Here is an 18,395-nt window from a genome sequence, read left to right as displayed (position 1 = left end):
TGAATGCTATGTCATTGAGTTATTTACCCATTAACAATCTAGTAACAATTGAGGTTTCGTTTGTTGAGTATGTTGCGTTCATTTGATAAATTTAAATGTTGGTATGTTCGGTAAGAAAAAATAAGAGTTCACGAGAAAGAAGAAGACATGATATATATATATATAATTTTTTTTTAGGTGAAGTGTCTTGGGTTGCCATTACCATTTCAAAGATTGTATTGCTAAATCTGTAAGTGTATGGTTTAAATGTGATGTTCATGATTGATATTGGTTGTTGTGATTGCCGTAATTGCTATATATTGGTTGCTCTGGCTAAGGAGTCAGGAAAAGAGCAGTTAAGACAAGTGCATTTTTGTTACACTGAAATATGTGTTTTGAGATACCATCACAGTGTTTGAATAATCTCTCTCTACCTCCCTCTCATTTGCAGAAAGGGGTATGCTCACTTGGACTTTTCATGCATACTTGGTGAGATTCTCACCTTCTTCTGAGAGCCTAATATTTAGGGGCTAACATTTGTGTACTCTACAAGTTATAAATTGAGCTAAACGTATTACAAAATATTTTAGGTGAAGTGTTTTCTTTGTTTATGTTTCTTTTTTGAGATCTTATTTCTTATTTATGTGACATGTAGTCTTGGTTAGAGAAAATAGATGATATCACATATAATTTTCTATAGCTTTTAGGTAGTAGTAGATTATCCGTATTGTCATGCAAATGAACACACACACAAAAGAGGCCCTCTAGCCAAAAAGAGGAAATTTGGTGATCTTTGCATACGTTATAAGAGTGTGAGCCAATGAGCCTTCTAGTAAAAACGAAAGAAGTTAAAAACCAAAAAAAGGGCGGAAGGCAATTGCATATTGTAAACTAATAATTGCAAATAGACGTTACGAAATTGCGTATATATATATGCAATTGCATATTGTAAAATGAGATTGCACATAGATGCTACGAGATTGCATACAGGCATATGCATATGGATACTATAAATTGAGAATTGCACACGTGCTATCAAATATGCGATATATGCCCACAAAAACCATTAACATGGTTAAATTGTTGATTTAGTCCTTGAACTTGTATCCAGTTTTCAATTTATCGCATGACCTTTTTTTTCATAATATTACGGATATGAATTTTCTTTATCACCAATGTCTCCCCTGCCGTTTAATTCCCTAACATTTCGTCCAATCTGTCATTAAATATGAGGGCACATTGATCATTTCATACGTTAAACATAATTGAATTATGTAACATTAAATAATATGAAAGGATATTAAATATATGCCTTAAAGCCAAACATGTGATATTGCGTTCTTTTTTGGATATTTCACCATCATTTATGGGCAAAATCATTGTTTGCATCTATGTTATTTAGTCTACAATCATAATAGCACAACAATCCTTGGAATATGATTCGTATGTGGGCTAAGCAATGAGATTGGATATAAGAAGACTTCTCATATTTCCACTTCACTTCGTGGTCATATATTATCAATTGGGCATTGATCATAATCGAAAAGGTCCAATTTTCTTTTTCGTCAATTCAATGTGACTCAATCAATCGACCATTAAGTAATAATTTTTGTTGAAAGCTTTTAAATTTATATTTGTACCAACAATCATATGTTTGATTTTATTGAATTTTTTTTTAATTAACAATATAGGAATAATTGGAGATAATCAACAAAGTTCAATTTTATTCTCAATACTTCATTGGGTTAAATTAGTAGTAAATCATGAAAGTTATATTCAGTAATTTATGCCCAACAAACCTACCTAAAGAACGCTAAGCGACTCGTTCGTCGGGTAAATAATGTTGTTCGTTGACCAAATTACCCAACGAACTCCTTGATTTACTCAACAAAAAAGGTATTTTACTTCGAAGACGCAAGGGGAGCGCTCGGTGAGTAAAGCTAGTCGTTCCCCGAGAAATTGGACTAACTAAAATATTTTATCAAACAAACGGGGTGTTTGTTCTAGTGAACGCAAGGGTTGCGTTCGTTCAGTAAAGTTATCTGTTCCCCGTAAAATTGGCCAAACCAACTTACTTTTTCAAACAAATGGGGAGTTTGTTCAAACGAACGTAAGGATTTGCTTTCGTTCAAAAATACTCGACGTTCTGCCGAAAAAGAAGGCCAACATAGCTAATTTTTTAAACCAACAGGGTATTTGTTCAAACGAACGCAATACGTGCGTTCCTTAAAAAAAGTTACCCGTTCGCCGAAAACATGCCCCAACCACCTTACGTTTTCAAACAAACGGGGTATTTTTTCACACCAACGCAACAGGTGCGTTCGTTGAGGAAAGTTTTCTGTTCGCCGAAAAAATATATCCAACCAACTTACTTTTTCAAACAAACGGGCTATTTGTTCACGTAAACGCATGAGTTGCGTTCATTAAGTAAAGTTGCTCGTTCTTCTAAAAAATGGGCCAAACTAACTTACTTTTTCAAACAAACGGGCTATTTGTTCACGTAAACGCATCGGTTGCGTTGGTTGAGTAAAGTTACCCGTTCCCCGAAAAAATAGGCCAAACTAACTTACTTTTTTAAACAAACGGGCTATTTGTTCATGCGAACGCAGGGGTTGTGTTCGTTGAGTAAAGTTGTCTGTTCCCTTGAAAAATGGGCCCAACTAACTTACTTTTTCAAACAAACAGGCTATTTGTTCATACGAATGCAGGGGTTGCGTTCATTGAGTAAAGTTGCCCGTTCCCCAGAAAAATGGGCCAAACTAACTTACTTTTTCAAACAAACGGGCTATTTGTTCACATAAACGCAAGGCTTGCGTTCGTTAAGTAAAGTTTCTCGTTCCCCGAAAAAATGGGCCCAAATAACTTACTTTTTAAAACAAACGGGCTATTTGTTTACGCGAACGCAATGAGTTGCGTTCGTTGAGTAAAGTTGTCCGTTCTTCCGAAAAATGGGCCCAACTAACTTACTTTTTCAAGAAAACAGGCTATTTGTTCACGCGAATGCAGGGGTTGTGTTCGTTGAGTAAAGTTCCCCGTTCCCTGAAAAAATGGCCAAACTAACTTACTTTTTCAAACAAACGGGCTATTTGTTCATGTAAACGCAGGGATTGCGTTCGTTGAGTAAAGTTGCTCGTTCTTCGGAAAAATTGGCCCAACTAACTTACTTTTTCAAACAAACAGGCTTTTTGTTCACGTGAACGCGATGGGTTGCGTTCGTGGAGTAAAGTTGCCCGTTTCTTGAAAAAATGGGCCCAACTAACTTACTTTTTCAAACAAACGGGCGATTTGTTCACGCGAACGTTGGGGTTGCATTCATTGAGTAAAGTTGCCCGTTCCTCGGAAAAATGGGCCAAATGAACTTACTTTTTCAAACAAACGGGATATTTATTCATGCAAACGCAAGGAGTGCGTTCGTTGGGTAAAGTTGCCCGTTCCCCGGAAAAATGGACCCTACTAAATTTCTTTTTTAAACAAACACACTATTTTTTCACGCGAACGCAAAGATTGCGTTTGTTGAGTACGTTGTGTTCATTTGATAAAGTTAAATGTTGGTGTGTTCGGTAAGAAAAAAAATAAGAGTTCATGAGAAAGAAGAAGACATGATTTTTTATTTTTTATGTTGTTTTGTTTTGTTTTGAGTTGAAGAAATTATTATTATTATTTTAAAGAAAAAGCGTATGGGTGTGATATATAGTATTGTTAATTTAATTGGATCTTTCCCCTGATATTTTTCAGGTGCTTCTTTTTTAAAACTATTTAAAATGTGGTTCTTAAAATTTTTCATGTAAGCCTTGTACCAAGGGATATGCACTAGAAACCAACTCCACTAAATAAATTTTTATGTCAATTTGTTGCACGTTGGAGTATATATACAGTTGTTATAATAATAATATAAATTATGTAAAATAAATAATTTTAGGGGGTCCTCAAAAATCAGGGGCCCTGTGCATTGGCGCCACTTGCACTATTTCAGGGCCGCCCTTTTCTACTAGTTGGGTTAATCTTAACTATCTCATATATGGGAAGATAGTAGAGAGCTCAAGAGAGACCTATGTGCACCATGTTCAAACATGGCTTACAAACTGCTCGGGTTACGTAACTTGGTATGACTATTGTATGAATCTAGATGGTTGTTCCTCATTGTTTGAACCTCATTGGAGCTCTTCATTTATGTAGATGGACACTTATCTAAATTGTAATTCAATGTTAAAACAAACTATGGATTTATGCATGGTTTATTCATTCTAATCAACATTTTATTTTCAAACTTTTCATTAACACACATTACATACCACTTATATTTCATCATATGTATATCTTATTATTAGTAAATTTTGAGTTTTATTTGTTCAATACATTCATTGATAATGTACATAACATTTATGAAAGTTTTATACCAAAATTATGTGTTTCAATACCTATATCTGTCTTCTTCTTTTTTCCGATACCTAAGACGATAATAATATATCCCCCGAAATATCCGTAAATTGGAGGCCCTATATTATTTACATGGTTGATATTTTAATCCTTGGCCCACTCGAACCTTCCAAGGCTGAACCATATGTAGCCTTCTCTTTAAGGTTTAATTTCCTCCATTTATTAGCAATCTCTTCTTGTACCTGGAAAAAAAAATCTCATTAAAAGAGCCTTTTTAATAAAATAATTAATAAACTAACCCAATCCATTGCCATCTCTCACCTTATTGTCCAACTTTGCATTTGCCACTTTCCCCATTTTATGTCTTCTTTTTTTTTTTGTAAATCATTTATTTTTAATCAAAAAACCATCATAATATTAAGCAACTACATTTTCGATTTTTAGATGTACGTGTAACTTACATGAAATTAAAAAATGCATCCTGGCCAACTCTTGATTGTTGCACATTACTGTCGACTTTGCGCTTTCCTTTTGTTGATCCCCTTTTTTGAGCTTCCATAACTTGCACAAATCAAGTACAAAACACTATCATGCAATTGTCTCTAGCGCCGAGAATTTGAATACTAATCCAAAGCCTAATACCCCCTAAACCCCGTAAACACCACAACATCACATTGCTTAATTAAAAACATACGGGGACCTGGATTTGCATACAGTAGCTTAGTAATTGCATATATTGATATGCAATTGCTCGATACTACTTGCAAGTGCATCAGCCCTCGATTATTACATTGCACAGATAATGCACACAACCCACCCATGCATTTCTCTATTGGGTCGGGATTCTTACTCATTTCAAATCCCAATACAAATCTTAACCAATCCTCACATTACACTTTCGGAACACTTTAATCCCCATAACAAATTATTCTAAAGCACAGTCAAACCTACCTACCTACCACGAAATCACCTGAGTTGCATAATTTGAAACAAAAACTATATACTGTCATTGCATTCAATGACTTGGATTTGCATACAGGCTATTAGTAATTGCATATAGAGATATGCAATTGCATATTGAGCTATGCAATTGCATATTGAGCTATGCAATTCCACGAACATTACAACTATGAATGTGAGATACGTGCATACTTTGGAAAAAAAAAACTATATACTCTAATTGCATTCAATGAATTGGATTTGCATACACGCTATTAGTAATTGCATACAGAGATATGCAATTGCATGAACATTACAGCCATCAATGTCAGATACCCACTTCACCTCACGCCACTTTCAGAATCACAAACCCACCACAATTAAATCATACACAATCAGAGGCCTCATGGGTATTTATATATACAATCAGATCAAGAGGCACTATAACAACCCAGCAGAAATGCAGAGTGGGAAAAGAAATACAAAATTTGAATCATTAATTTCTGGAATTGTTCAATGAAAAAACTGAAACAACAATTCAAAATCACTAGAAGAATAAATTAAATAGAACCATCAATTACACATAACGAAAATCAACACACGAACTTACCGAGATGGAGGAAGCAGCTGGAGAAGACGAAGTGGGTTTCTGGGTTTTGGCTGAAATCTGCTCCTCAGATGGAGAAGACGAAGTGGGGGGAGCTTCTTCAGGCTGTAGGAAGCTGTGCAGCTATGAATTCACCGAAATAGAGCTGTGGCTGTGCAAAGCTATGGAGGAGGAGATAGACGAAATCGATCTGTGTGCAGCCTAGGTTTTGAACGAGCGGGAGTTTTTATTTTCCTTAGTTTAACTGGTTAACCAAAAGAACCAGTTTTCATTGTTTTTAAAAAAAGGCCACGTGATGGGCTGTACAGGTACACCCGGCGCACCACAGACAAACTCATTGTCTTGGGCTGATTCTTTTATACGTACACCTTTATTCATTTCCTTTCTTCAACTTGAAAATGTGGGAGTGTGAACACTCTCTCTTGAATCCCACCAAAAATAATTGTGGGCAGCCAAAGGCATGTAGTTAGAGCACTTCCACTGGTTGCCTTTCGGCTTGGCAAAAGGCAGTCCAGTCTTAAATTAATGTCCATAGCAGCAAAGGTTTGACTGGGTAAGAATGGGCCTCATTTATTCGGGCCAATTTAAAAGCAAACTCGGGTTAGTTCAAAGGCAAAAATTGCGTGGCCTAAGTTTGCTAATGTCAGCATGACATCGTCAACCAACAAAATTTTAAAAAAATACATAGTCGTGTTCTTCACTTCTCAAATCAAAACTCCATACAAATTTCTTTAGCCGTTTTCTCCACCACCATCCTTTGCTCCTCAACTCCACAGGTGCCTCCTCCCTCATTCTTCCTTGATGGCACTTTTTGGTATGTGAATGTATTTAAAGTGCATTTTGCACTTATTTTTTTGGATTGTAGTAGCGCTCTTTAAAGCTTTGGTGGCTTGTCCACCACCATTCTCCGTTGGAAGCTTTGGTTTTATTTAACGGTTACTCCTTCGCAGTTGTAGACGTGCTTTAGTAGTACAGTAGTTTCATGTTCCAAGGTTTAGGGTTCTTTATTTGTGTTATTTTGGGCTGGATCTTTGTTTTTGGGACTCACCAACACTCCCCCTCAAGTTGGGACAAAGATATTTCACATGCCCAACTTGGCAAGCGAGTCATGGAACACCATACTCGACATTGACCAATCGAACAACTGTAGAGAAGGCCTTGTCATAAACCACGAGTGAAACCACTAACAAACCCGAACAAATATGGCACATAGAAGAACACATAAAAGCAGAACACAAAAACCTTGTGAGTACGACAGTAGGTAAAGTAAAACACATAAATCATATGAGCATGACAGTAAGTAAGTATGAAGCATATTCAACATGCGGATTTTTTTTAGGAGAAAAAACATGCTGATTTAGAATCAATTCTTTGAATTAAACAATGGATATATTAAACAATTATACCAGAATGATTGAGAAATTAAGCCTATTTTGCTAGCCATCAGCATAAAGTTGATATTGAATTGAGGTAGGGGCCGCGCGAACGCATGCCCCCACTGCAACAAATTATGACGTTAGCTCTCCTACGTTGAGGAGACCATAGGCGGGCACCCCTCCTAAGTGCAATGGAAGTCACCAACCTAGGCCATGAGCCTTCTTGATCGCCCATAGACCCCGTCCAGGTAAGTATGTTTTAAAGTGCTTTTAGTTCCTCTTTAATACATGAGTCTCGCTTTCTACTTTTTGTGCATTTCCGATGTGGTATTTGAAGCTAGATATAATCATAGACTAAAATGATGGGATAAGTGCCAAAGACACATGCGATTTGACAAGATTGATTAAACTAGAGAAACACTTATAATTAAAATATTTATTATAAGTAAAATATTAAGAAGCATATACAAAAAGTAAAACCTTAGCAGTGAAAATTTGCATGTTTTCTCCTCCAAAGTCCAACACAAAATAATAAAGGAAATAAGAAAGGAAATTGGTCATATATAGTCTCATAAAATAATAAAGGGGTTCTGTAGAATTAGATGCGCAGCTACAGTATAATTGACAAATACAGCAGCTGCATAAGTTGTACTTTGAGAGCTCGATTGAATTTCACAATGAATGGTTTTCTGAGTGTGATTTAGTTGCAGCTCATCAGAAGCTTTCTCTCCACTCATCATAAACACATTTAACCTCAACAATTTGACTTAACAACATCAATTATTTTTAATGCACACATAATGTCATGGTAAAGAGAGTAATAGAAAACTATATTACTTCAGTTTCCGTTGGATTCAGAAGATAACCGTTTGCATTCTTTAATAGGCCTATATATTATATTGTTCTCTACCCATCGCATGCAGTTGCAGTTCGGCATCAGATCTCCACCACCATCCTTTGGTCCTTAACTTCACGGGTGCCTCTTCCGTCATTCTTCCTTGGTGGCACTTTCTAGTATGTCAATGTATTTAAAGTACATTTTGCACTTATTTTTTGGATTATAGTAGCGCTCTTTGAAACTTTGGCAGCTTGTCCACCACCATTCTCCGTTGGAAGCTTTGGTTTTATTTAACGGTTACTCCTTTGTGGCTGTAGACGTGCGTTGGTGGTACATTAGTTTCATGTTCTTAGGTTTAGGGTTTTTTTTGTTTGTGTTATTTCGGGCGAGATCTTTGTTTTTGGCCTCAACTTTGTTTTTTTATGGTTTGTTTTTCAAATGGGATATTTTTTATGTTTTTTTTTAAGTGTTTGGGTTTTTTGCCGATGTAATGTCTTAAGTGGGTTTTATGCCTTTGATTGGCGTTATTGGCATGGTGAGTTTTATGACTGTAACTAACTTTAGCTTTTTATATTAATGAAACTTGATTCCGCTTATTAGAAGAAAAAAAAAAAAAACTTTTAAATTTCAAATAGAATAAGGCGGTAAAAAAATTGGCAACTTTCTGTCATCCTCCACATTCAAGGTACATGAATAATTGGACTCGAATTTGGGAGCCGGGAAAGTTCATATAATCTGAATACAGTACAAGTACTGGTAAATGGTAATATGGTTTTGACAACCTTAGCACCTTACAAGCAAAGTTGGGGTAAATGGAAATAATGATTAAATGGTTCAGTGGTAACTTATATCACTGCTAGGTGTTCGAAAGCTGAAAGTGGAGATGGTGGCTTAGCACCAGCAGTTTGGAATCAGAATGAAAATTTGTTAAACAGGCACTGGATCATAAAAAAATCCTTGATTTCCACATTAAAAGATTAGTTTCCATTGGCTTAGAGTTGGCTGGGCTGTGAAAAATTTGAACTTGTTTTAGTGGGGTACGCCAGGCCCATGCAGTACTGCAACACTTGGGCGACGCTTGAGAGCCCCAATAGCAAGCTACTGTTGTGGACTCTCCCCGCAAAAAAATTAATTTAATATCGTGTGAACCATTGGTCCACGTATCAGATATTAAACTGATAAGAACAGATACTACACTTGATCTTAGCCAAAAGGCCGAGAAAGGTATGCTTTGCACTGTTTTGGGCTGACCTATTTATACAATCTCCGTTGTCCTACTTTCGTCAACTGGTCGATGTGGGAATGCGAAACACTTTCTTGAACAACTCTCCTCTTGCCGTCTCTGTACTTTTTTTTTTTCAGTCAATTTACTGCTGCATCCCTTGATATTGGGCTCTACGTGCTTTTATTTTATTTGAACTGGGCCTGTCACAGCTCTTGGGAAAAGATGAGAGCCCAAATTGTCCCCAACAGACTAGACAGGTTCTTGGGTTATTTCACCGCCAAATTCTGGTACATTTATCCATTAATGAAAATCTCTGTGCTTTGTTCGTTGAGATGGCTTTGAGCTTTTCCTGCAGTGCTTCTATTTCTCCTCAGCACCAAGGTTTCTCCTTTCTCTTTCCCTTTCTGACTGCTTTTGTGTTATGAGCTTTTCCTGTAGTACTTCAATTTCTCCTTAACATCAAAGTTTCTTCTTCTTCTTTCTCTTTCCATCTCTGACAGTTCTCTGTCTTCAAAAATTTCAGCAAAAGTGAACTTTAAAAGCAACAAAGGCCTTGAAGACGTGAGGAATCTCATAAAAACTGTTGGGGTTCCATCAATAACGTGCTCGCCAGTAAAATCTCTTCAAAATGGCAACTGGGTCAAGCTCATATGTGGTGCAAGCTTTGAGGTAATTACAGCAACAAGGCCCTTAAAACCCCACCAGCCGTCAATTTCATTATCACCTCCTGTCACACTAATTAACTTTTCTCTGTCTCTCTCTAGGATGTGGTTGATATAAGGAATCTTTCTCTGGTTTACGCTCTTGCAGGAGGTAATTAATTAAGAACTCTTTTGAGAGCTTTATTTTAACTCTTTTTGATTGAGTGAGTGAGCATATATTTTGAAGTTAAATTAATTAATGTTACTGGATGAACGGTTGCAGTTGATTGCATAGACTGTGCAGCAGATGTCTCAGTTGTGAATGCAGTAAACGAGGGGATTGATGCAGCAATTGAGATTCTCCCCCTTCGAAGGCCTTGGGTCATGATCAGTGTTAATGATGATGAGGATCTTCACTTCCGCAAGGCCGGTAAGCGCCTTCTTCTTTACTTTAGTTAGCATCATAGGCATTGCGATGAACTCAAGTGCCTGTGGAACATAACTTTTAGCTCACAGATTCTTGTGTTATTTCTAATTATCTAAGGTGAAATTTGCGTACCTTTGTGTTTTTGGGCAGAATTCCAAGCCTGAATTGCTCATGTTTTGTAATTTTATGTATCAATATAACTTTGTAATCTTGAGTATTAATGATTGGCTGCCTCAGCTGTCATGAACACAATGCTTTCTTGAATTCATCTTAGTTACGCACAATTTTTTTAAGTCTTACCGAATTGATTACCATCTTAAAAACAGAATTTGATCCAGAGGATTGTCCCCTTGACTGTTCAAAGCCTTGTGAGAGAGTTTGTCCTGCTGATGCAATATCATTGGAGGCTCAAAATTCAACAACACAACTCCCTTTTGATACCAATGCATCTGGTGCATTTAAGGTGTTTTTTTCCTTTCTTAAAGCAATATTAATGTTATGAGGCTTCTATATCTTTGTACATGGTTTTCATCAAGGATCTCTTTCTAAAACTTTTAACTAAATATGCAGGGTGGAGTTCTAACTGAACGCTGTTATGGCTGCGGACGTTGCATTCCAGTTTGCCCATATGATAAAATAAGTATGAATCATTTTACTGAAAAAGTAATATGCAAAAGATGTACACTTTTTAGACATCAACTTTTATCATTTATGTGTTGGATACAAAATTATATATGTTAATGTGAATTTGATATAGGAGTGACCTCATATATAAGAGAGGCTGCTACAACCTCTGAACTTCTCAAAAGAAATGACGTTGATGCTGTAGAGATTCATACAACTGGAAGGTACAGTTTCTTGATTAAGGGAAGAACTTTTACCATTTCATGGATGTTCTGTGCACTTAATCTAATTGAGTTTATATAAATTCAAGTGGAGGCAATCCCACTGTACTAAGCCTTAATTTATGTAGGCAGATTGCTCCATTTAAAGAACTTTGGGATGGTTTGGCCGACTCGATCAAATATTTGAGATTAGCAGCAGTAAGTGTGTCAGCTTACTTCTTCTGTTTAATAATTCACAGGGACTATTAAGCTGTAAACTCGCTGGGTGTCTGTCTAGTAGAATTTATTGGGAGTTCTGCAATAATATTTGCCATTTCCAGGTTAGCTTACCTGATATTGGGGAGGCAACTGTATCATCAATGAAGGATATGTACTCAGTTATGGAACCAGATCTATGTTGCTTCAATCTATGGCAGGTGCACCTCCTGCAATTTGAACCCAACATAATTGCTTAAAATATTTTCAAAATATATCATCACAACCTCACTTAGTTTTTTGGCTTTCTACCTGCATAAAAAACCTGTAAACTGAAGTTGGATGGCCGCCCCATGAGTGGAGATATTGGTCGAGGTGCCACAAGAGAATCGATTGCTTTTGCTCTTCGTTTGGCTGCAATAAAAGATAGGCCTCATGGTTTGTACATATGATCTGCTATTCACCCTTGGTACAGGCTACAGAGGCTATGCTTTCTTTTGATCCCTTGACAATGGCAGGTTTTCTTCAACTGGCGGGTGGCACCAATGCTCACACAGTTGATGGGTTGAAGAAAGTCGGACTTTTCCAAACGACATCCTTCCATAGTAAACATAATTCCTCCTCTCATCTGGTAAAGCACTCTCTGTTCTTTTGCAATTTTTTTATTCCAATTTTTTTACAGGAAATTCAAGGGATGAAACATTAACTGGAACGTCTAGTTCAGTGCATGCTATAATCGGTGGTGTTGCTTATGGTGGCTATGCACGAAAGGTCAGTCTTATTCTGTTCACATTGAACTCTCTACATTCCTAACACGTTCAGTTATCATTTTTTTCACTGCTGTTTTTAAGTTTTTGCCCAAAAATTTGTGGCTAGGAGACACATTCTAGTTTTGCCAATGTTACTATTTTCACGGACAAAGGTTCATATTTTTTTGTTCAGATTGTGGGAAGAATCCTAAGTAATATGCAATCACAGCATGGCATTGCTAGTATGGAGGATTATCCAGACCATCTCCTTCAGGCACTTAGAGAGGCCCTTTCTATTGTCGGAACTGCCAAGTCTTTTCCCATTTCAAATTCCTCATAGCAATGTCATAACAAATCAGTTTTTCACATTATAAGTTCCGTATGGCTTTTAATTTTCCTTCTAGGTTCTCATAAGTTTGCTTGGCTGGGAAATTTTTTCACTTGTTTTGGTGGGGTGCGCCAGGCCCATGCAGTAGTGCAACGCTTGGGCGACGCTTGAGAGCCCCAGTAGCAAGCTACTGTAGTGGGTCCTCCCCCTAAAGAAATTAATTTAATATCATGTGGGCCATTGGCCCACGTATCAGATATTAAACTGATAAGAACAGATACTACACTTGATCTTAGCCAAAAGGCCGAGAAAGGTATGCTTTTTCTGTTTTGGGCTCATTATTTTATACACATCTCCGTTCTCCTCCTTGCTTCAACTAGTCGATGTGGGACAATAGGATTGTCCATACCCCTTCTTGAAGAAATCTTTGCTATTTTTGTGCGTCAATGCAAGTACATCTAAAACCTCTCCACAGCCTTATTATCATCATAGGTATAAATCATCCAGTAATATTTTAGAAACTGAACCAATTTATTGATTTGCTAAAAGTCCGTTTGATAATCATTTCAATTTTAGTTTTTATTTTTTATTTTTTATGCTAGAGTATAAAGGAAAATGAGAGGGAGGATGAGATTGAGAGAGATGATGAGAGGCCAAGAATAAGGAGTAACAAAGTGAAACTAAAAACTTGAAAATGAAATTGGCATCCATTGGGAATAAGATTCTGCAATGGAATATTGGAACGAAGGCAATTTGAATTAGAAGTATGAGCGTTAGAGATTTTAAACTCTTCATCTTTGGAAGCAGGAGGGTTTAAAAACTGATCTATATTCAATGCTGCACGTATAATATGCTAAGGTTTGAGTGATTGCCTTTATATATTTGGGATTAGGGTAGTGTGTGTGAGACTTGGTTGGCTATTTTATTGTGTATGGAAATATTATATTATGCCAATTTTTCCAGGTGTGTATGAGTTCATAGATTCACACACACAGAGAGAACAATTCCAATATGCTCATGACTATACCTTCTATGGTCACAACTATAATATTCCTATGTCTTAACATGGTTTTTGAAACACAGAAGTGGACAAATTTTCATGAGCATAGGTGTCTTGATTCAAGGCATATATCATCTGGTAGCTTAATGTGAACAGAAGTTTTTCAGTTTTGTTTATGTTTTAACACAGCTTTCTTTTGTAAGGGGTTTGTTAAAAACATTTACTCTTGTATCCGAGGTCTTTTAGGCTCAATTTCCAATCTAGTATAGCTTGTATCAAAAATATAGTTTTGCCTTCACCTTGATAGTGCATGAATCTCATCATCATTTCTAACACCTATCCGATAAGGATGTAAATAACTAACATGGACCCCAAAATTGGCACCTAATTAGTATTAGAAAAAACCGAGTGACTATGAGGACATGGGAAATTAACAAAAGAAATTGTCCAAAGGCAAAGGGCTCAGGACAAACCCATGACCAAATCATACAATGGTCACAAGGGCTCAAAAGCCCAAGTAATATCACTAGTGGATCATCAAGGTGATCCAAATGGATTCACTTTCACGTTTTTCTTTCGAATTTCTAAAGTAAAGTCAGTCTTCAGTATTAGCCAAGATGCAAAAGAAATTTTGATATTGTCCGAGGTCTTTTATGTTCAATTCCCAATTTAGTATCGCTTGTATCAAAAACATAGTTTTGCCTTCACTTTGATAGTGCATGAATCTCATCTTCATCTCTAACAATTGTCCGAGGACGGAAATGTTATAATGAGGGGGATTTTGGTGAGGGATTCACTGAGGGGGCTCAAAAGCCAAAGCTCGAGTAAAATTACTAATGAACCATCAAGGTGATCCAAATGGATCTATTTTCAAGTTTCCTTTCAAAATTTTCAAAGTAAAGTCAGTCTTCAGTATTAGCCATAACGAAAAAAAAAAACTTTGATATTGTCTTGTAATAAGTCATCAAATGTCTCCCATTCCCATACGCGGGAACATAAAGCATTTGAAAACCAAAACTTTTTTCTTATCTTTGATATTTATATTTCATTTTTAAAAAGATTTTTTGAGATGTAGGGAAATTAAATAGAGAGAGATATTGGTGCATCTGTTATTTATTTTTTTAATTTAATAATTTTTTCAGAGGTTTGGGCTAGGCAACGACATAAATTTTGAACAATATTTTTGGCTAGGCCGTAAAAGCTTAAAACTTGTTTTGGTGGGGTGCGCCAGGCCCATGCAATAATGCAACGCTTGGGCGACGCTTGAGAACCCCAGTAGCAAGCTACTGTATTGGGCCCTCCCCCCTAAAGAAATTAATTTAATATCGTGTGGGCCATTGGCCCACGTATCAGATATTAAACTGATAAGAACAGATACTACACTTGATCTTAGCCAAAAGGCCGAGAAAGGTATGCTTTGTTCTATGTTGTGCTGTTTGTTTTATACACAGCTCCTTTCTCCTCCTTTCTTGAAGTGGTCGATGTGGGATTGCGAACACTCTCTCTTGAAGTACTTTTGCCGCATCCACAGCCATCTTATCACCAGAAAGAGAACATAGCAAAAGCAAAGCTTCTACTCCATGGCTTGGCTTAGCTTTGAACGATAGAGTGATATGCAAATCTTTCTCTTCCTAAACAAGGTTATGCTTCTGACTCACTGAGGAGATTGCTGAATGACATGGTTGATGCATGGTGGATATCAATCATACTATTTGAATCTGTAATTTAAGACCTTTAAATTTTCGCTTAGGAATGCGAAAGTTGGCTTTGCTCTAGCTAGGATATGCATAAACATTTAACCAACAAAAAATAGTGATCAGCAACTATGTATGGCTAATTGTTGTTATCTCAAATGAATTGGTGTAGGGTCGATTGCGTCAGTCCACTCCACTTCGAGCAGGTAAATTGTTCACACCTTCCTTTTCAACTTGCATAGCCATATTGCAAATAATATCTGTTATTGCACACTACACATCGAAATTGACTCCCGATACTCTGTAGGAATTAGTCTCTAAAGACATATTTACTTAGTTGAAAAGGGTATTGAAATTATTCTGATTCTAAATTTCTGTGTGTTTACTAATATATGGATATTAAAGTTATTCTGTTTCGTGACTTTTCATGTGTTTATTAACACATACGAAAATAAAAAAATATGTGATTTCACCTTACAATATGTAATTCAATACCTGAAAAACTCATGAATTAAGTTAATTAAAAATGATATCCCGATATCTGAATTCGGAGGCAATGAAAAGGAAAAAGGAAAAAAACAAATCCAAGTCGACACCAACTATGCTGAAATAAACAACTTAGTATCATTGATTGGGTGGCTTATAATTAAAATAGCATTGCAATATGGATTTAAAGGGTTTTAAATTCTTTTTATAAATCTATTCTTGATCAAATGCTCTACACGATATAGGTAACATCAGTCCAAAACTCCATATATATGCTCTAGTCAATGATGAGGGGCTGCAATATAAATATTATAGTGTGAACCATTCGGTTTATATTATTCATGCAACGCAATTGTGGCTTAGCGTAGAGGAATGGGCATAATGATTTTCCTCAAGCCAACTGAGGTTGACCCAAAAAAGTAATTAAGCCAACTGAGTGAAGAACACCAACTGGGAATAAATCAAACTCAGAAAAAAAAAATGAAGAATATGAAGCAAGGACACTTGATTTGAGTCAAAATGGACTCATCTTCATCTTCATCTTCATACTTGTTTAGTTGTGCAATCATTGTGAAACGCAGCGTCACATGGTTGGTTGTGACATCAGTTTCTCTGCAACAGTATTGTCGCAGCTAATTTTCATGGCCATTCATTTAGAACCCACTCCCAACCGATTGTGCTGCTTTTCAAAGCAGAAAAATTTGTATGACGGGGATAACACTATTTTGTTATTCCTGACAAATTATATATTGCCACATAGAAAAGTGATCACGTATTACATGTCGTAATTGATCAAAAATAGCAAAATATTGATATTTCAGTTTCACACCAGTGTTTTCCCCTTCAAAGGCAATGGATTTTTTTTTACAATAATTTGCCATTTCATATGTGCGCTCAGGGGCTCACAGCTTTCAATTATTTGTCTCTTATGTTTTTCTTTTCTTTTTGTTTTTCAGTTTGAAGAGCAGATTTCTGATTGTAAAATGAAGAAAGAAAAAATAAAAGAGGGTTAGGTAACAATTTTTCTTTGGACGTTGGTATAGTTTCGTAGACCGAAATGCCCTTCATTTGAAGCAAAAACAACCAAAATGTTGGGTGGCTTCTAAAATTACGAATATTATATGCACGTCTGTTAACTTTTTTGGGAGATTCACTGTACGATCGAAATAATTTTTTAGGAAATTTATTATTATATCCAATATAAGAGCCTAAATTATATATAAAAAAAACTTTATATGAAATAGACTTTAGAAACACACACAAAGCTCATTTACAACATAACAAAAAGGTTTTTAACTTCTTTTAAATTACAGACTACTATTGATTTCTTAAACAAACCCAACACCAAAACCTCATTAAAAAAAAGCTCAAAACACTCAATAGGACATCAAAGTAATTTAATAATTAAAATTAAATTCAATAGGGCTATGTTTCATTTTTTGGGTTTGTTTATAGAAATTAAAAGGTGTATAAGTTAGTTATAGTTTTAGTGCTAAAAATGGGTATATAACTAAATATCTGTAAATTTTTTCGGTGCACCACGTCATTGATATTTCTTGTATTAGTTTCTGTTTGATTTATTTAAAAAATATATATAAAAAAACAGTTTTTGTTCGATATTTTAAATTCCAAGAACAAATGGCATATATGCATGAATGTCAATTGCGTTAGAGTGACATAGCCAGATGTTGCTGGAGAAATTTGACTAGAATGACTAGGATTTACTATGTCCAAATCAAAGAAAATAAAAATTCAAACGCATGTTGTAACTTGTATATATGTTAAGTGTGCAACCAAGTGCAAAGAGAAATGTTCAAATGTCATAGGTCATATGTATATTCGATTGACATTTCGTTTATTTTTTTTTTTTTTTTGGACGAATTGACATTCGGTTTCAAAACTAAACAAAGAAGAATTTTTCAACCAGTTGTTTAACTTTGTTGGCAGTATATTTTTGTCATCTAGTTTGTAGTACCTCTCCTTAATAATATGTTAATGTGGTGTATTTGTTGACACAATAGTATTTTAATATATTATGCACTCGAATTTTTAGATTTGATTTTTCTAATATTGCTTGAAAAAAATAATATTCTAATATATGTATCATTAAAATAAAAAGAACAGAAAAAAAAAACATATGTTATTTCAACCAAGAATGAAGGTATAAATTCCTAATTGATAAACTTATTTGAGGGACACCTTTGTAGGACCCACTTCATATTGTATTTCACTAATCCAAACCATATATTTTGTAGATATTCATTCAAAGATCATCTTTACAAAAAAAATCAGACGCAATTAGATGTCAAAAATATTTTCGATTTGTCTAATTTTTTGTAAGGATGATCTATAAATGTAGACTTAAAAAATAAATGGTTTTGATTGTTGAAAAAAAAATTCTAGTGAATTCTAAAGAGTGTACCTCAAGTAATTTTGAAAAATCCCTTAATAGAAGAGGATTGTATATATATACAGAGATAATGGAAGTCAAGAAAAAAACGAGGCAGCTTCAACCCAAAAAAAGGAAAAAAAAAAAAAAGAAAAGAAAGAAAGCGGCAGTTGACTAGTGTTGGCCGTGGAGTCTGATCACAGTAAGGGTTGCAGAGTGTCGTTTATTCTCTCTGAGTTGATGAGAGATACTGTTTTTTGTTAATTTTGACCAACTGGGTTTTGGCCACTTTGTTTGAAC

General features: G+C 35.6%; 1 protein-coding gene and 1 long non-coding RNA gene across 2 annotated transcripts; one reads left to right on the top strand and one right to left on the bottom strand.

Annotated features, from left to right (window-relative positions):
* Positions 4,415–6,241, bottom strand: LOC109946477. The gene is made up of 2 exons (XR_002269624.1): positions 5,906–6,241; positions 4,415–4,917 (listed from the first exon to the last, which is right to left on the bottom strand). It is a non-coding gene; the product is annotated as an uncharacterized LOC109946477 (long non-coding RNA).
* Positions 9,477–12,892, top strand: LOC18790249. Its single transcript, XM_007227401.2, has 13 exons — positions 9,477–9,722; positions 9,865–10,010; positions 10,106–10,154; positions 10,266–10,412; positions 10,736–10,872; positions 10,980–11,049; positions 11,167–11,257; positions 11,383–11,452; positions 11,575–11,670; positions 11,788–11,887; positions 11,968–12,054; positions 12,132–12,220; positions 12,392–12,892. The coding sequence occupies exons 1-13, from the start codon at positions 9,674–9,676 to the stop codon at positions 12,536–12,538; spliced, it is 1,278 nt and encodes a 425-aa protein (XP_007227463.1). The 5' UTR covers positions 9,477–9,673; the 3' UTR covers positions 12,539–12,892.

Source organism: Prunus persica, chromosome G1, assembly GCF_000346465.2.
Source record: "Prunus persica cultivar Lovell chromosome G1, Prunus_persica_NCBIv2, whole genome shotgun sequence".
Classification (NCBI taxonomy): Eukaryota; Viridiplantae; Streptophyta; class Magnoliopsida; order Rosales; family Rosaceae; genus Prunus; species Prunus persica.
The sequence above is the reverse complement of the archived record's forward strand: the minus strand, read 5'-3'. Positions and strand labels throughout refer to the sequence as shown.